The 18764-nt window shown below is 33.6% G+C and overlaps 2 protein-coding genes across 2 annotated transcripts; one reads left to right on the forward strand and one right to left on the reverse strand.

Annotated features, from left to right (window-relative positions):
- The first annotated feature begins 1548 nt into the window (after positions 1–1548).
- On the forward strand, positions 1549–10503 carry LOC146537385 (cysteine dioxygenase type 1). Its single transcript, XM_085188144.1, has 7 exons — positions 1549–1743; positions 4796–4894; positions 5150–5299; positions 6317–6463; positions 6945–7216; positions 9816–9985; positions 10333–10503. The coding sequence occupies exons 2-7, from the start codon at positions 4803–4805 to the stop codon at positions 10360–10362; spliced, it is 861 nt and encodes a 286-aa protein (XP_085044270.1). The 5' UTR covers positions 1549–1743; positions 4796–4802; the 3' UTR covers positions 10363–10503.
- Positions 10504–11930: 1427 nt separating this feature from the next.
- LOC146537386 (uncharacterized) lies at positions 11931–18496 on the reverse strand. Its single transcript, XM_085187871.1, has 8 exons — positions 18342–18496; positions 16429–16646; positions 15144–15860; positions 14395–14691; positions 13960–14313; positions 13525–13878; positions 13089–13442; positions 11931–13004 (listed from the first exon to the last, which is right to left on the reverse strand). Exons 1-8 carry the CDS (start codon positions 18346–18348, stop codon positions 12141–12143), a joined length of 3165 nt encoding a protein of 1054 aa, XP_085043997.1. The 5' UTR covers positions 18349–18496; the 3' UTR covers positions 11931–12140.
- Positions 18497–18764: the final 268 nt, after the last annotated feature.

Below are 18764 nucleotides of genomic sequence, written 5' to 3' on the forward strand. Positions count from 1 at the left end.
GCGTATAAACGCGGCCTCTTCAGATGATAACCAATTCAAATCTTTTAGGCTTTCTCTGTATGTATGTTTAAAGATATTTTCTATTTTTACTTAACAAAGAATGGCTCTATTTGGCCGGTAAAAGGAGGCGATCAATCTTTGTACTTGTATTAGGGTAATCAATTATAATTTAGATGACATTCAACCAATATAAAAATATCTTCATTAATTCTGATTACCTTCACCTATTGTCTAGTGTAATTGTAAACGCGACGGTCGTAGCTTCGGTTCCCACTCGGAGAAATGAATTATTATTTATTAATGTTTCCTTTTCTTCGCTTTAATATCAAAGCAAAGTGAGTTGAGTTTCGCCACTCAACACGCAATACGGAAAGTGGGTAACGGAGGGTCTTGACATATCTCTATTCCTATCTCTATAAAAAGCCCTAAGAAAAAGGAAATTCATGTATTATGTATATATTGTAACCAGGGAAATCCTATATATTTTGTAATTTTTTTTAATACTATATTTTTGGATTACGATGTTTAACAATTGTAAACTACCAGTATTTAATCTTAAAAAAAATGCTATTTTGCATATAAGGGTATATGGACCAATGAGATAAATTGTTCTGCTTTACTTAAAAACATATTATAATTTTATTTGTATTTTACAATAATGATAATTTTAAAATGATAATTTAAGTTAATACATTTTAACCCTAAAATAAAAAAAAGAAATGTATAAAAATAACGGCTATGACAGTTTTATATTATGTAACAGATTATATTGATACAAGGTGAATGTTTTACAAACATAACGATAACCGTTGAAACTTTCCAGTTTGCTTATTTTTCTATTATAAATTATCTATACCTACTTAATATAAGACACTGAAGAGTTTGTTTTGTTAAACGCGCGGATCTCAGGAACTATTGGCTCCATTTTTTTCTAATTGTATAGTCTATATATGGAAGAAGGCTATAGGCTGTATTATTACAAAACTGTAATGATATTTTTAGCTTTGTTTCTCCGCTCTTGTGACAAGGAACAAGCGCAGCATTTACTTCCGGCTATATTTCCTGTAGCTCCGTCCTCCATTACACAAAACACACAGTTTGACGTACAGCGGAGACTTAGTAGGTAATAGGGTGCCGTTTTACCTTTTGGGCACAGATCCCTAAAAATATGAGAGATGAATGATAAACTTTTTTTTTTATTTCAGGCGAATAGTCTTGTGTAAAAGTTAATAAATAACAAATATTAAAAATATAAAACATAAGGTTCAATCACCAATAGTAAGTGTTTTTAAATGAAGAAGGGGGCACAAGGCGATAATTATTAGTTAAGTTTTATTAAAATTTAACCTAAATACATATTTTACACGAATTAAATACCTAATGCCTAAAATACGTATAAAACTATTACAAACTGAAGAAGGACTTTAAAATTATAATAAAAACCTATATATTTAAATGAAAACAACAAAAAAAAAAACTTAAAATGTATATACTTAAGCTTTCGTCGCACAAAATCTAAATGTAAGCGATAAAGATAAATGCGCGGGAAAACTGTTGTCACTTGCCATTTAACTACGCGCCAAGACAGTCTTTTCTTAAACTTTTCTTAGAAAAAAATCAAGCAACATTGTTGTGCCTTAACAGTGAAAAAAATAATTTAATTTATATATATTTTTTAAGTAAATAAGTGGAAGTTTTCTTAAAACTTTATTGGAATTTTTGTTGCGTTTTCTAGAAACTTCGGTGAGTATCTATAAATGTAAAGGATTAGAACAGGTTGTATTACTTTCAAGTTCATTATGGCGAGGGTTTATAGTAATAGCATAACTAAGTAATTTGTAATTGTAATTTATTTAAGTCGACAGTCGCAAATTGCGTGGGCCTTAAGACAAAGTGGAAAATTCAGTTTTTTTACAGTTCCCGTAAAAAATTTGGAAAATCAGATCTTAGTGCTCTTGTAGAGTTTTTTAGCTTAATCGGAACGATGGGTCCTAACATTAGATTCTTACTTTATAATTGATATTGATAAATAAGCTTTTTTTCCAAATTAATAAATATTTAATATGAAATGATACAAAGTTGCTTAGCAAATATTAATTTATACTATAATAATGTAAAATAAAAAAAATCTACTTCAAAATAATAATATTATGAAACAACATGTTGTGGACGGCGTTGAATTCCGCAACTCGCATTGCAATTATTAATTCTTATTTTTGAATTGTTCACATTATTAATATTAAGATAAAATGTGCTCAATACTGTCGTTTTTCGTGTTATTAACTTATTATACTAATATCTCATGCACATAAGTGCATAGGCATATACATATAGTAAAAATACATATAGATATATTTTTTGTTAATGAAAAAACTAAATATTAACAACTAAACAAGAAGCCTGTGACAAGAGAACGGAGTGTCACAACACTAGGTTCCCAGGTTCACTGTGCCTACCCAGATATGTGCGCGAAAGAAACGGTAGAGTTATTGTTGAATATCGAAATTTAACACGATTTGTATACCGGGGAGAGTAATTGGAAATAATTGATACCCTCAAACGAGGACCAAGCCCACAAACATTGCTTGTGCAGCCAGAAATAAAAAAAAAATAAGCAGATATATGAACCAAATTTCGAATTAAATACATTAAAAATTTTAATGAAAACAGATAACATTCATAACATGCACATAGATACACTAAATTATATTTTTTTCAACATGCACATATATACACTAAATTATATTTTTTTCATGTATTTTTAAATATAAATAAGGTAAAGGCCTTTAGACTGCTAGTATTTAAGAAATCTAACCAACTTCTATAAAAGGCTAAAAATGCAGTTACATTTTTCTCATACATAATTATGTGATACGGATGTTTAAAATATTTATAGGCTTAGTAGGCTTAGAAGTTTGTACGTTCATTTCCCGTTTAGTATTCCTTTTTTAGCTTTACGTTGTTCAGAGTAGGCTGAGGGAACCTAGAACCTAGTGTTAAGATACTCCGTTCCCATTAGGACACTTCCATTCCAATAATGAGGTGAATACGATACCCTTTATTAGCTTCCCGCTGTATCCCCCAAACAGCAGGGTTCAGGGAGAATCTAGTGTTAACACATATTATGTAGATAGAGATACGAGTATATCTATGAAAGCATATTAATATTTGTCTCACCTACTTTCATTGTCTAAATAATAGTCGTCTAAGCTAATGTACCAGTTCTCACGACGGATTCTTAAAGTAAATATATAGCTAAATATACATTTATTTTAGTTATAATATGTGTTATATTTAAAAAGTAAATAAAGGTAGCGTGTTCGAGTCTTAATTTCTTTAAAACTTAAAAATAAACAAAATATCTAACAATATCAGAGGGAAATTACATATAATAATTTATGGTGGTATTTATATTAATTTTATTTCCACGCTACGGAAGATAAATCGCGGTGTTGAATTCCGCCACTCAACTATCAATGCACCGGGGCCGTCGTTGTGCAGGGGCACAAGCGAGTGACTGTAAGCACGAGGGTTGGGGGTTCGATGCCACTCGGGGGATGAAAGATATCTGAGTTCCTTCTGTATATCCCTGTGATAGTCGAATGTAAAATACAAAAAAAAACAGCGAGGCCGTTGTTTCCCCGTGTGACTATAATACGACAGTTATGCTGTTGGATGAAATGTCTTACTTAATATTAGGTTCCTCAGGTTCCCTTTGCCTACCCTGCTGCCAGTGTGGAGCGGATCCTACAAACATTATGTGTAGTATCTTTTACTTAACATGTTGGTATTTATACGCAAATAATAATTGAATTATCTATATTATTAAATATCTATGTTATGATTTTAAACCTACCGCATTTCGCCAGTAAATTTCGAGTTTATAATAACATTATAGAATTATCTGCTCCTAACCTTTCGCCTTTGACGGTGACGCATGAGAGTCCACCAAATAAAATATATGTATATAAAATATGCATAAATATCTTATACATATTGTTGCTAGTTCAGTAAAATTTTCTTGTTCACGCTGTTTTTCTTGTTCACGCTGTATCCCGCACATAGCAGGGTATCCCGCAAGTAACAGAGAAAACTAAGCTTAAGACACCTACTTATTATATTATACAGGCTTTAAATAAATTTAAACTCATGTCTTTGTCTGTAATCGAATCGTGTGAGCCAAATCCCACCATTTTAATTTGTGATTGAAATATCGATATTTGTGGATAATAAATAAAACTATTTTAATCGATAACATCTTTCATCTCATTAACAAAAAAAAACTTAATATAGAGTAAGTAAAGTACCAATTTAAAATCAGTCGCAAAAGATACAGATTGTGATTTAAGAGTAAGGTTTAAATGTACGATACATGTAGAATAAAATCAAGACATACTAGAATAAAGTCGAGCATATTAAAGAGTTCAAATTCAAAATTCAAATTCAAAATATTCTTTATTCAAATAGGCAATTATTATAAGCACTTTGAATCGTCGAATGAACATATGAACAAAAAGCTACCACCGGTTCGGAAGGCAGTTCTGCTGAGAAGAGCCGGCAAGAAACTCAACAGTTGCTCTTTTTAAAATCAATGGTACAATCTATTACATTAGCTGGCAGCTATCCTGTATCTCATTCAATAGACATTAATTCCATACATGTTTATCTTCTAAATATCTGATAAGTTCATAATCCTAAAGTACCTGCAAAAGTATGTTTTAAATTTATATTATAAGAGACCTTTTAATTGCATCACATTAATAAGCAAAGTAATAAATAATTTTTTTTGTTACAGATAAAAAATGGATATAGAGACAGCAAATTGCAAGCATCGTGTTTCAGAATGTACGGATTTAGAGCAGCTGACAGTGGAACGACCGTTGAAAATTGACCAGTATGTAAAAAAAAATCTAAATCGGTTTAATCCTTAAAGATTTTTTTTATTTCTCCAATTGTGGTAGGACAAAGTGAATTTCTGTTCAGAACGGAGAGTCCCGACTTGATTACAGCTCCAAGCGGGATATACCATGAAGCAGAACAAACCAGATATGCATAAAAAAAATTAAAAAGCTACAGAATTAAAGCTGAAATAAATTTTGCAAACCATAGGTAAAAGCTAGTGTTAATATATTCTTATTTATTTACACAGACAAATCGACGCATTAGAAACACTTGTAGGAGAACTACACAGAGTGTTCTCAAAGAGCCACGTCAATGTACAAGAAGTCCAAAAACTAATGTCGGCTTACAAATCAGACCCGAAACATTGGAAGAAATATGCAAAGTTTGATCGTTTCAGGTAATAAAATAAAAAAAAAATAGAGAAAGTATATTTCCTATATATTAAGTAATACATTTTATAGGTCAAAACGTGGTGGGGTTTATAAAAAAAACATATTTAAAAAATAAATCTCTCGGCATGGATAAAAATATTCTTATAATTTAAATCGATTATTAAGTTAAGTTTTAGAGTGCTGCACGTAGTTTAATGAAGTTGTCTATCTTTATATTTACAAATAAACTTATGGAATCTGAGAAAATAGATACCTTTGTTTGATATTACTATTATTGTTTCTTAGAAAGTAGTTAAAATATCACTACTTCTTGCAAAGATAAAGATAAGTTTTCGTTCGTCGCAGTGGACCTCCGACCAGCTGTAAACAAGACGTTGTGTGGAGAACATGAGAAAGAGTTTGAACGATGCAGAACTAGTATACTTAATTTTTTTTGTTCTACGAGGAACCGTACACCTGAATATTTGATATTAATTTCAGCTTGATACTTCCTTAGATAAATGTTAAAAGGTCACGACAGACAGACAGACGGACAAAAAAATGATCCTATAAGGGATCCGTTTTTACCTTTTGAGGTACGGAACCTTAAAAATGCATTGTTTTTCATAAAAATTATAAACGTCGATCTGATAGTGGGTGTTTAAAAAATACAAAAGACGTCATACTCACATATTATGTACAGTGTACATTATAAACAATAATGATAGTAAGTACGCCAGCCCCAGTATATCTTATCGCGAATGCTATTGAATTTTGTCAAAACATCGCGTGATTTAAAATTATTTTGTTGATAAATGGTGCTGAGAGAGAGAGAGAGAGAGGGATTGGTTTTTTTTTTGAGAATGTGTAGTGTTACGACAATACGTGTGGACTCAGTGATATAAACTATATATTTTGTTAGCTTAGCACTGTATACTGCATCAAATACCCTATTTGGCGTGATGAGGCGTGAGGAAATTTGGAAACTGTCGCATACAAAAACAAATGCGGATGCAAAAACATATATTTTTTCACTTTTTCAGGTATACCCGGAATCTGGTGGACGCCGGCAATGGAGCTTTCAACATCATGATTCTCTGCTGGGGTCCAGGACATGCTTCTGCTATCCATGATCACGCAGATTCTCATTGCTTTATGAAACTCCTTAGTGGGAGCTTAGAAGAAGTTAGGTAATACATTTTTTTTTATTCAATTTTTTTTTACACTGAATTTTATGTCATAACACTACCTTCCCTCTGATTATGAGACATCTTTAATAGGTCCACGCCATATTTATAGGGCAGGCAGAGGGAACCTAATATCTAAGATAGTAAATAATATATCAAAATGAAAACAAAATTGTTTATTTAATGGCACTCAATAACTCGTTATCTCGACAATAACAGTTTTGCTCATCTCTTGTATTAATAGCTGTTATCACTATGCAGTTAATGTTGAGAGCAAATAAATGACCACAATATGTTTTTATTCATTACAAATATATTAATTAAATATTTACAAATTATAATTGTAAAATCTTATTATTAGCTACACGCTGTATCACGTACATAGAACAGTAGACAAAGGCAACTTGGAAACCTATTAAGACGTCGTCATTGAAAAAAAATATGTCTGTAAAAACTATTAATATGTATTTTTAATCTATTCCAGATACGACTGGCCAAACAACGTCGAGCCGGAAGTTTTAAAAAAACTTAAAACACGCCCGACACGACGATGCTGTTCAGAGAGCGAAGAAATAAATGGAAATATAGAAGAACTGGAATTAAATGATAATCAAAGCAACCGCCAAAATAACTGTCACAACTGTCAAAGTCAAAATCAAAATGACGACAGATACTGCGAAAACGGTTACGATGCACAGAGTATGCAAGAAATTGGCAGAACTCGTTTAGAAGTGGATGATGTTTGTTATATCAATGGTAAGTTAAAAAAATGATATGTATTGTTATTTTAAAATATCAGAATATTCTCTGCATCGTGACGACAATGGCGCAGAGAGTTTCTCTGAATGACATAGAACGTAGATCTGTTCGAAATCGAAAAGCAATGCAATCGTTATATTTTTTTTCATTAGACGCCACTGCTTAGAAGTTCTCTCACGCTTATCCGGCTAGACGAATAGAGCTAGGCTAGCGAATGAGACTAAAGAAACCGGAGAGTGTAGTTATTCATACATGGGTCATAATCAGAAAAGTGGACATTTTCGAATTCGTAACGTAACTGATAAGTAACAATACTGATAATGTTTGTTACGAAACTGATGTTATAAGGCATTATACACAACAAAATAAGAATATTATATGAATAAAACTATTGTTGTTTTTATTTAATGAGACACAAATTAAAATTTTAAAGATTCAATTGTTGAATTAACAGATTATAAATGTAAGAAAACATAACAAAGTGACAATATTAACAATATAATAATGCTAGTTCGTAATAAACTTATATTTCTAGAGATCACAAAGTTAATGATAAAATTAAATCCACTTTAAAATATATCAAAATTTGAGTCGTTATCACTGGAATTAAGTTTAATTCTTTGTAAGTGTTTATTCCGCATATCTTCATATTTAATAGGATTGGTCTGTTTAAGACGTTCTATATATCTTTATTGTCTTTCAGCATTTGACATAGGAGCCATGACGGTTACTGAAAATAAAAAAATATGTATCAATAAGTATTTAATAATATTTTATGTTTATTGTTTAGATCTTTAACAACGCTAGTACAGAACGTATTTGTTTTTAAATAAAAGCCTCACCCGCTTGAGCTACATATTTATTAATTCACTATCTCCAGAGAAAAAATTAGTAATTACGAAATCACAACTAATTTCAGGAAGAATAAAAAAATGTTTTTAACTAAATCGGTTAAGCCGTTTCTGAGATAAGCGTGCACAAACACATTAGACAAACAAGCAAACAGGCAAAAAACTTAAAAATCATTATTTTTAGTTACTTTACGTTATCAAAAGTCACCAATTATTTTTTTCATATGCCAGCAATTTTTTTTTATATACATATCTTCCGATGGTAACGTAATTATGAACTAGGCTTCATATTTTCTCAGTTTCGTTACGTAACGAAATATAACGAAATTGAGAATGAAGTCTGAGAAATTCTAACCTTTTTAAATATTTGCTCATAAGCCACGTGTTGCATGTGCAAGCAATGAAGTTCTTTTTTGAGATTTTGTAAAAAGAAGCAAATAACATAAACAAGAAAACGAAATTATAGAATACTTACCAAAATAAAAGCCGTTTATAACCCTGAGATGTAATTTCACGCATTCCCTCTAAAACATTTGAACCTCTCAACTGCTGCGAGAAGACCACTTGTTGTAGCTACGATAGCATTGACTTTTACAATAATGGTGCCACAATAAAAACTAATATTAAATACCATTCAAAATAATTGCGTTCATATTTTAATTGTACGTTACTAGCCCTGAGTAACAAAAAGACAATATTTTGGGACAAATTTACTTAATTCATATATATTATTTATGAAATAATGTATCAATAAAAGTAGTTCTATTTAATATTATGCATAAAGTAAAGTAATATAAACATATCTGAAATCAAATAAAACCATAAATATTCGTAACAAATCAATTTTTAAAAAGTAAAGTGGTGAATGGGACACGAAAAATTGTATGGAAGCATTTTGAAAGGTTTTTTGCAACTAACAAAAAATACTATTATTTGCCATAATACATTTAAAATATTACAAAAATCTTTAAGTTAATAAGTAAATTTATCTTAAATAGCAAAATATTTAAATTATCTTTAAAATTGTATTTTTAAAACGCATTCAAAGTAGCGGGACAAGAAAAGACACAAAATGTACACTTTTTCTGATTATGACCCACATACACGTGTATCTTCATTGGCGCAGGCGTGCAACTGTAAACATGACAGCTTGTGGGTTTGATTCACAGTCGGGAAAACGAAAAATATTCAAAGAGGCAAAGCGTAGCGTTGAGTTCAATCAACAAGCAATGCCTCCAGAATTTGGCGTAAAATTGACGACGGAAGTGTTTTAATGGGAACGGAGTGTCTTAAGATTAGGTTCCTAGGTTCCCTCGGCATACCATGTATATATCACTAGACTTATACAGCCCACAGAAAAATCCCTGTTATTTCTCAAGTTATTTAACTTTAAGGTGAAGGTTAGGCATCCGATAAGCGGAGTAAATAAACTGAATTGTAAACACTTCATAACAAATACTAGCATTATAGTTATTACAAATGTTAACTCCATCTTAGTACAGTTAAAAGGTTTGTCTGTACACGAATAGTACACGTTCTATTCCTAATAGGGGATTACCTATTTCTTTTGCCTTCTTCATTCGGTTTGATAAAATAGATAACGGAAGTAAGTGTACGAAATGGGATTAAAATTCAGCTTCACGCTGTATCCCGCACACAGCAGGATAGGATACTAGTCACGCGCTGTGTTACTGAGTGTTAAATTTTATTTAAAAAATCTTAAATTTCCAATTTTCTTTTCACAGATGCCCTCGGCTTACATAGAATGGAGAATCCATCTCATGTTGATGGCGCCGTATCATTACATCTGTACTGTCCGCCCTTCGACAGTTGTCGGGTATTCGATTCCCGTACGGGCAAGCCGACCGAAGTCCAAGTTATATTCTGGTCAATGTATGGAAAGAAGATTAAAAAGGTAAATTATATTATAATATAATTATATATAAATTACGTAATTTTTTTGTATATACAACTAATACCTATTATGAAAAAATATTATTTTTAACTTTACATTATGTAATAAAAGATAAATATATAACTTAGTAGGACAACATTTTTTTTATTAAAAAATACTCGATAATTTCTGGCTCGAGAGTTCCTTGTGGGAATCGTTTCGTATATTTTGCTTCTTATTGCTATTTTTACGATAAGAAGATAGTGGGTATCGAATCCATAACTACATTTCCTTTACACTTAAATACTGTCCCATTAAAAGAATGTCTCTTTAGTTCTAAATATAATATTTTTAATTTTACATTTCAGGTCTTAGAAGCTAATCCAGCTGACAGTTAAGAGCAATCGAAGATGACTAAAGAAGATATAATACATTGTCTTATGTTAACATATCTTAAGATAATATTAAATTTGTAATCTGTATGTTGTATTTTGACATATAAATATATATAATTATTTTTGACGTATTTGCCAATTCAATCAATGATTTTTTTTTAATTTATAAATAAATTTAAATATATTTTTTTATATTAAAAAAACCTTTTGTATTGTTATACATATATATATTATTTAATTTCGTTGCATACGTCCTGTAAATTTTATGTATATCACGTATAGCTCCAGGAAAAGTAATTTAATCTATACTAATATAATAAAGCGGAAGAGTTTGTTTGTTTGTTTGTTTGTTTGTTTGTTTGTTTGTTTGTTTGTTTGAACGCTAAGATCTCTGGATCTACTGGATCGATTTACTATGTTTTTGTTTTGTATGAAAGCTGCATTCTTCAGAAGTGCTATAGGCTATATAATATTACATTACACATATATACTAATAAATTTAAATACTTTCTAATTTGACATGCAATTTATTCTGCCATGTTAATAACAACCGTCGTCGCTACGCGACCGCGTTCGTTACCGCGTCATTTTGATATTCATCCTTATGAAAATAAATATAATAGTCACTTTTAGCATTTCATCTAGATTGAAATTATATTTCTATAGAAATTATATTCTTATTTTCAAGCAGGCGTAGCCGCGTCCGGGTCCGCTAGTTTGTTATATAAAAATGCCTATATACTTGTTAAGTAAAATTCTTAAATCTATACTAATATAATAAAGCGGAAGAGTTTGTTTGTTTGTTTGAACGCTAAGATCTCTGGATCTACTGGTCCGATTTACTTTGTTTTTGTTTTGTATGAAAGCTGCATTCTTCAGAAGTGCTATAGGCTACATTACACATATATACTAATAAATTAAAATACTTTCTAATTTGACATGCAATTTATTCTGCCATGTTAATAACAACCGTCGTCGCTACGCGACCGCGTTCGTTACTGCGTCATTTTGATATTCATCCTTATGAAAATAAATATAATAGCCACTTTTAGCATTTCATCTAGATTGAAATTATATTTCTATAGAAATTATATTCTTATATTTCAAGCAGGCGTAGCCGCGTCCGGGTTCGCTAGTGAAATATAATTTTTAGAAAAACCTTTTTTTCTATGTTTCTTATGAGATTGATACCCCACTTTGGACCAAAATTGTGCGCCTCAGAAGAGATTTTCACGAGGTGCCGCCAGTCGTGGCGCAGGTGCACAAAGTGTGCTGCAAAATCGAATCAAAATGAAATATTTATTTAAATTTTTATTTTCATTTCTTCGCCCTGTTGTCGAGGCAAAGTGCGGCGTTGAGTTCTGCCACTCAACACGTAATGCCTCCAGAATTTGGCAGAAAGTGGGAAACGAAGTGTCTTAACACTACGTTCCCTTTGATTACCTGCTGTGTGCGGAATATACAGAGTGAAGCTGATTTAATTTAATAATTATAGAGATTTTTTTCGCAAAACAAACATCAAGATATGTCCAGATCTCTGATCTCTCTCTAAATAAAAAAAAACTCAGGTATATATTTTATATTTGCTTTATTATTATAAATATTTACAAATAATTTATTTATTACCTTACATATCTTGTTTTCTTTTAGATTCTGTTCAGTTCCAATTTTGTATATCACATACTAATCAAGGCTACAAAAGATGGTATGTATTAATAAGTTCTGCACATACAGAATTATTAATTTTTTTCTAAACATATTATTTATTCTCATATTCAATTTTATAACAGACTAAGCAGGGAATTATACTGGAGTTGATTTACTTCGTTACGTTTCGTCAGTTTGATTAATTTGTCTACTTTTTCCCATGGGAGGAACAGTTTTAAGCCGTCTCTTTCAGCTGTGGATTGAACAGTCTCTCTAACGCATCCCGCATTGCACATAAAATCACAGGTTTGTGTATTTGCATTAAAGTGCAATCCTTCAGCGCAAACACCGAGAACCTTTTTATTGCCTTCACAACGCCAGAATTTGTCACAGTCAGTTTCGTGGGCCCAATGAGGGACGTGACAATGTAAAGCACAGGGATCACTTCCATCAGGAATTGTTGGTGGGGATTGTGTTGTTATTTCGGGCGCAGCAGTTGTTCCAGGTGGTGCCACGGTGCTGGGTGCATCAGTAGGAACTGGAGCGGCAGTGGTTCCAGGTGGTGCTATGGAGCTAGGTGCATCAGTAGGGACCGGAGCAGCAGTGGTGCAAGGTGGTGCTATGGAGCTAGGTGCATCAGTAGGGACTGGAGCAGCAGTGGTGCCAGGTGGTGCTATGGAGCTAGGTGCATCGGTAGGGACTGGAGCGGCAGTGGTTCCAGGTGGTGCTATGGAGCTAGGTGCATCAGTAGGGACTGGAGCAGCAGTGGTGCAAGGTGGTGCTATGGAGCTAGGTGCATCAGTAGGGACTGGAGCGGCAGTGGTGCCAGGTGGTGCTATGGAGCTAGGTGCATCGGTAGAGGCTGGAGCATCAGTGGTACCAGGTGGTGCTATGGAGCTTGGTGGATTTATTGTGATTGGTGTTCCAGTTGTTCCCGGTGACGCTGTAGGGCTACTACTGTTAATTTCACATTGAGCTTCGCTAGGCCAGGTACATTTCTGAAATATTTTTTTGTCACAGTTTTATTTGAAATATTATGGTTTTCATATTTAAATATTAGGATAATTAAAAAGGCAACTTACTTGAAGAGGGTAAGAGAAGTGAGTCCCTGGTGCACAATCCCTTATTACCGGTCGTCCATGTGTACATTGGTAGTATTTACTACAGTCGGATTCATGTGGCAGAAGGTGTTCAATGCTATAATCGTCAGGACAACCATAGGGATTCAATATATCTGGTGACGGAGTTGAAACGGGGTTGTTAGTCGAGCCGGGGGCGGCACTTGTAGAACCTTCAGGTGCAACGGACGAAGGATTTTCGGGGCCTACCGATGATGGAACATCTGGAGAAGCTGATGAGGGACCATCGGGAGCAGCGGTCGAAGAATTTCCTCCGGCACCACCTTCACATTGAGCTTCGCTAGGCCAGGTACATTTCTGAAATAATTTTTTTATCACAGTTTTATTTGAAATATGGTTTTCATATTTAAATATTAAGATAATTAAAAAGGCAACTCACTTGAAGAGGGTAAGAGAAGTGAGTCCCTGGTGCACAATCCCTTATTACCGGTCGTCCATGTGTACATTGGTAGTATTTACTACAGTCTGATTCATGTGGCAGAAGGTGTTCAATGCTATAATCGTCGGGACAACCATAGGGATTCAATATATCTGGTGACGGAGTTGAAACGGGGTTGTTAGTCGAGCCGGGGGCGGCACTTGTAGAACCTTCAGGTGCAACGGACGAAGGATTTTCGGGGCCTACCGATGATGGAACATCTGGAGAAGCTGATGAGGGACCGTCGGGAGCAGCGGTCGAAGAATTTCCTCCGGCACCACCTTCACATTGAGCTTCGCTAGGCCAGGTACATTTCTGAAATAATTTTTTATCACAGTTTTATTTGAAATATGGTTTTCATATTTAAATATTAAGATAATTAAAAAGGCAACTCACTTGAAGAGGGTAAGAGAAGTGAGTCCCTGGTGCACAATCCCTTATTACCGGTCGTCCATGTGTACATTGGTAGTATTTACTACAGTCGGATTCATGTGGCAGAAGGTGTTCAATGCTATAATCGTCAGGACAACCATAGGGATTCAATATATCTGGTGACGGAGTTGAAACGGGGTTGTTAGTCGAGTCGGGGGCGGCACTTGTAGAACCTTCAGGTGCAACGGACGAAGGATTTTCGGGGCCTACCGATGATGGAACATCTGGAGAAGCTGATGAGGGACCATCGGGAGCAGCGGTCGAAGAATTTCCTCCGGCACCACCTTCACATTGAGCTTCGCTAGGCCAGGTACATTTCTGAAATATTTTTTTATCACAGTTTTATTTGAAATATGGTTTTCATATTTAAATATTAAGATAATTAAAAAGGCAACTCACTTGAAGAGGGTAAGAGAAGTGAGTCCCTGGTGCACAATCCCTTATTACCGGTCGTCCATGTGTACATTGGTAGAATTTACTACAGTCTGATTCATGTGGCAGAAGGTGTTCAATGCTATAATCGTCGGGACAACCATAGGGATTCAATATATCTGGTGACGGAGTTGAAACGGGGTTGTTAGTCGAGCCGGGGGCGGCACTTGTAGAACCTTCAGGTGCAACGGACGAAGGATTTTCGGGGCCTACAGATGAATTTCCTCCAGCTTCACATTGTGCCTCATGGGGCCATGTACAAACCTGTAATTATTTTTCATGATTATTTCATCTGGAAGGAGATTCTAAAATTGTTAAGCGTATATTTTTTATTTGTGGACCGTTTTTAAAAAATATTTTTTTATTTGGAAAAGAGTATCCATTAGTGTTATTATTATTGGTCAAATTAGGATCTAATGATGCGATGTCATTAATGATGATAGGAGACCAAAGTATATACTGTCGAGTTATACCTGTATATGTATACCGACAAACGATGTTTTGGTTTATTAAAATTATATTGAGATAAAAGCTTGCATTTATATTTATTTTCAAATTATAAGTAAATGTAAAAGCCATCGTATTTCTTATTTGTTAATTACTTATTCGAGCATAATAAATACTACGTGCACCCACAGTTGCATGTCCACAGACAAGAACGTCTTTCAGATTATATAATTATAAACATATCTAATATACATACACATATAGCTCACCTGAATAGGGAAGGAGAAATGAGTCCCTGGCGCACATTCTTTCTCAACTTTCTCCCCATGTTCACATTGGTAGAATCTACTACAATTAGATTCATGTGGTAAAAGGTGATGAATATGGATATCATTCGGACAACCATTTGGACGCAATTGATCTGGTGAAAGTGTTGTGAGGGGATTTTCAGTGGAATTTGGTGCAACTGTTGTCACTGGCGCAGCAGTTGTTGGTGAAAGTGTAGTATTTGGTGCAATTGTGGGGTTTGGTGCAAGTGTAGTATTTGGTGCAATTGTGGGGTTTGGTGCAAGTGTAGTATTTGGTTGAAGTGTAGTGTTTGGTGCAAGTGTAGTGCTTGGTGCAAGTGTAGTGTTTGGTGCAAGTGTAGTGTTTGGTGCTAATGTGGTTGTGGGAGCGGCTGTAGGACATGGTTCGGCTGTAGTATTTGGCGCAGCTGTAGTAGTTGGTGCAGCGGTAGTTGTCGGTGCAGCTGTGGTAGTTGGGGCAGCAGTTGTTGTTGGAGCCGCTGTTGTTGTTGGTGCAGCTGTAGTAGTTGGGGCAGCAGTTGTTGTTGGAGCCGCTGTTGTTGTTGGTGCAGCTGTAGTAGTTGGAGCCGCTGTTGTTGTTGGTGCAGCTGTAGTAGTTGGGGCAGCTGTAGTTACGGGTTCTGCTGTAGGTGGTGTCCCCGGCAGCCTACAGTTAGCAACTGCTATATGTACACATACCTAAAGGACGAAGATAGATTATATGTAAATATAGATATTTTTTACCTTTATTTGTATAATTGCTAATAAATAACATACATCACAATAACATATTTAGGTTATTATATTTGTTGTATTATTGATAAGCAAATATATCCTGGGGCAAATACAGAATATTCGGGATTCAGATTCAGGATTATTTTCTCAATACTAGATGATGTGTTAAGAAATAAATAAAATAATAATATTTTTGAAATAATAATAATATTGAGGCAGTCGTGGCGCCGCGGCACAAGTGTGTGACTGTAACGCGATGGTTGTGGGTTCGATCCCCACTCGAGGAAGTGAAATATTTATTTACGTTTATATTTCCATTTCTCGCTCTGGTGTCGAGACAAAAGCGCGGCGTAGATTTTCGCCATTCAACACACAATTCCTCCAGAATTCGGAGGAAACTAAAATATTTTAATGATAACGGAATGTCTTAACACTGGATGCAGGTTACCTTTGCCTACCATGCTTAGTGCGAGATATAGCCTGAAGCTACGTATGATGTATATGTATGTTATACAACACTAATAAGATCTACCTGCTGAGCATAACTGAAATGAGTTCCTGGTGCACAGTCGCGTGGATCTATAAATCTTTCTCCCCACTCACAATAGTAATATTTGGAGCAATCATACTCGTGCTCTAGTAAATGATGGGAAAAATTTACGGGACATCTATCATCTGATACTGTTAGACTCCTCCCAGGTGGCAAAGCATATGCCAAGCCTACGCTTAGGAATAATAAGAGGGACCTCTCTGAAAAAGAAAATAATATATTTATAAATCAGTTTTGTCTTTGAAGCCGTAGTGGCACTGCAGCTGATGAGACGGTCGTGAAAAAAAATCATGGATGAAATGCAAAGGTACATACTAAGCAAACTTAAATCTGTTGTGTGTTACACTTATTAGGTACCCGTACCTTAAAAGGTACGTAAAAGACCGTACAAAGTGGAGTAGGTTGAGTAGGAAGGCAGACCCTGGCAATAGCCGGGATTAACGCCAGGAGGAAGACCTAAAAGGTAATAATGGAATCCTTATAGGATCACTTTCTTGTCCGTCTGTCCGTCTGTCGAGACCATTGAGACCAACTCGAGATCGTGGAGGTATCAAGCTAAAATTAATATCAAATTCTGTATTTTTTATGACTTTTGCCGCATAATCCAATCCTATATGGTACTTCCTTAGCGTAAGTATTGATTTCGTGTCCTACATTTGGGAAAGATTCCTTATTTTGCTCAAATGTAGCAAGACTCGACTGTTGTATATATCCTACCTAAATATTATATATATCCAAACCGATTATATAAGACATTCTAATAATAAAACTTTTAAATAATATAGAACCAACGACTAACTAAATACGACGGCATTGAAAAGATGGATCCAGATGGTCCAGAATAGATCAGAATAGTTAGCAAGCAAAAATGGAGATCTTTAGAGAAGGGCTTTGTTGAAAGATAAATTGTCACAGAAGTTTAAAGTTTGCCAAAGTTTAAGTATAGTTAAATATGTATGGCATGTTAGTATTCTAAGATTGGCATTTGGATTCAGCAATACAGATTTATTTAATTTTTATTTTATTTACCAACTAAATGACAGAAAAAAACGCCAAATATACGAAATTTCCTAATGTTACTTAATTATTGCATTTACATAGAATTGTAATGTGATAAGAGATTACACGATATTTATTGTAATATTTTTAATCCTTCGATGAAATCTTATCAAACATTATTTGATATTTATTTAGATGATGACTCTACTATTAATAGTGTTTACTGCTTTCCATAAAATATGAAAAATCTTCCAATATAAAGAAAAATATTGTTAAAAATTTATGAAATAACCTTAAGTTTTAAGTTAAGTAAATTTTAGTACCCTAAACAAAACTCTAAAGATGTCACGGATTATACGGCCCAATTATACAGGGACTGGTGGATGGATCGTGTACATATTAAATAATTGAGATTATTTAATACAGTAGTTTGGATATCTAAAATATTTCATGGTATGATCACAAGAATTTATTTAGTCATTTATTGTCATGCAAACAATTATTTGTAATCCAAAAAGAATTATCAAGCGGCTCGAGACTGCAAATTTTACGCAACTATTGAGGCAAGGCAAAGTAAGTCCAAAAAGGCTAACATTCCAAAGAAAACATTTTCAAAAATGTTTAAATTAGTTATATCTATATATTTATAATATTACAATTAGGTAATGTGAAAAATAAATAAAATTATAGCTATATTGTCTAAAAATTGGTAACTTAAATGGGAATCAATCTTTGAACAACATAGAATTCATCATGACACGCACACACACACACAAAGATCATCTTCAACATTAAATCATAAAATCCATATATAATATAACAATGAACCCAAAAAATGAGATGTAGACACTTCGCTAAAACACTTTTAATTACACTTTACACTTTAAGTAACGTACCTAACATTGCGTCGGTAATGACGCCAAATATAACGACGTGATTGAGCAAGAATTAGTTTTTTTATAGGGCTCTATTGCACACACTGAATTATTTTAGATTTATCCAATTTATATAACAACAATAGGCAGTGATAAGAAAAAGCTATCAATATTATCTTTATAGAGATTAGTTGTTTCTTTTAATATATCTAATTCTAAAACTATCAACAGTTCCGGGTTTTATTGCAGTTGTAAATATTTAAAAAATATATATCTATTATTTTATGATTAAAAGATATCAACGGATAATATTAGTATGCTGAGATTCTTTTCTTTTTATTTTTATATAAAATTTAAAGAATTTTAACACGATAATTGCGAACATTGCGTATATTTTTCTGTTGTATATTTTTTGAACTCACGGCTATACTAACAGTTCATGGT

This window comes from Heliconius melpomene, chromosome 7 (genome assembly GCF_056956725.1).
Source record: "Heliconius melpomene rosina isolate 202511_hmr_F chromosome 7, ASM5695672v1, whole genome shotgun sequence".
Lineage (NCBI taxonomy): Eukaryota > Metazoa > Arthropoda > Insecta > Lepidoptera > Nymphalidae > Heliconius > Heliconius melpomene.

Bases quoted from the DNA above. Each gene is read 5' to 3' on its own strand.
- LOC146537386 (XM_085187871.1), bottom strand. The intron at 15,861-16,428 runs GTAGATCTTATT...TTCGTCCTTTAG, and splicing joins ATTTCAGTTATGCTCAGCAG to GTATGTGTACATATAGCAGT. The intron at 13,005-13,088 runs GTAAGTTGCCTT...AAAATATTTCAG, and splicing joins ACTTCTCTTACCCTCTTCAA to AAATGTACCTGGCCTAGCGA.
- LOC146537385 (XM_085188144.1), top strand. From the start codon at position 4,803: ATGGATATAGAGACAGCAAATTGCAAGCATCGTGTTTCAGAATGTACG. The intron at 6,464-6,944 runs GTAATACATTTT...AATCTATTCCAG, and splicing joins GGGAGCTTAGAAGAAGTTAG to ATACGACTGGCCAAACAACG. The intron at 9,986-10,332 runs GTAAATTATATT...TTTACATTTCAG, and splicing joins ATGGAAAGAAGATTAAAAAG to GTCTTAGAAGCTAATCCAGC.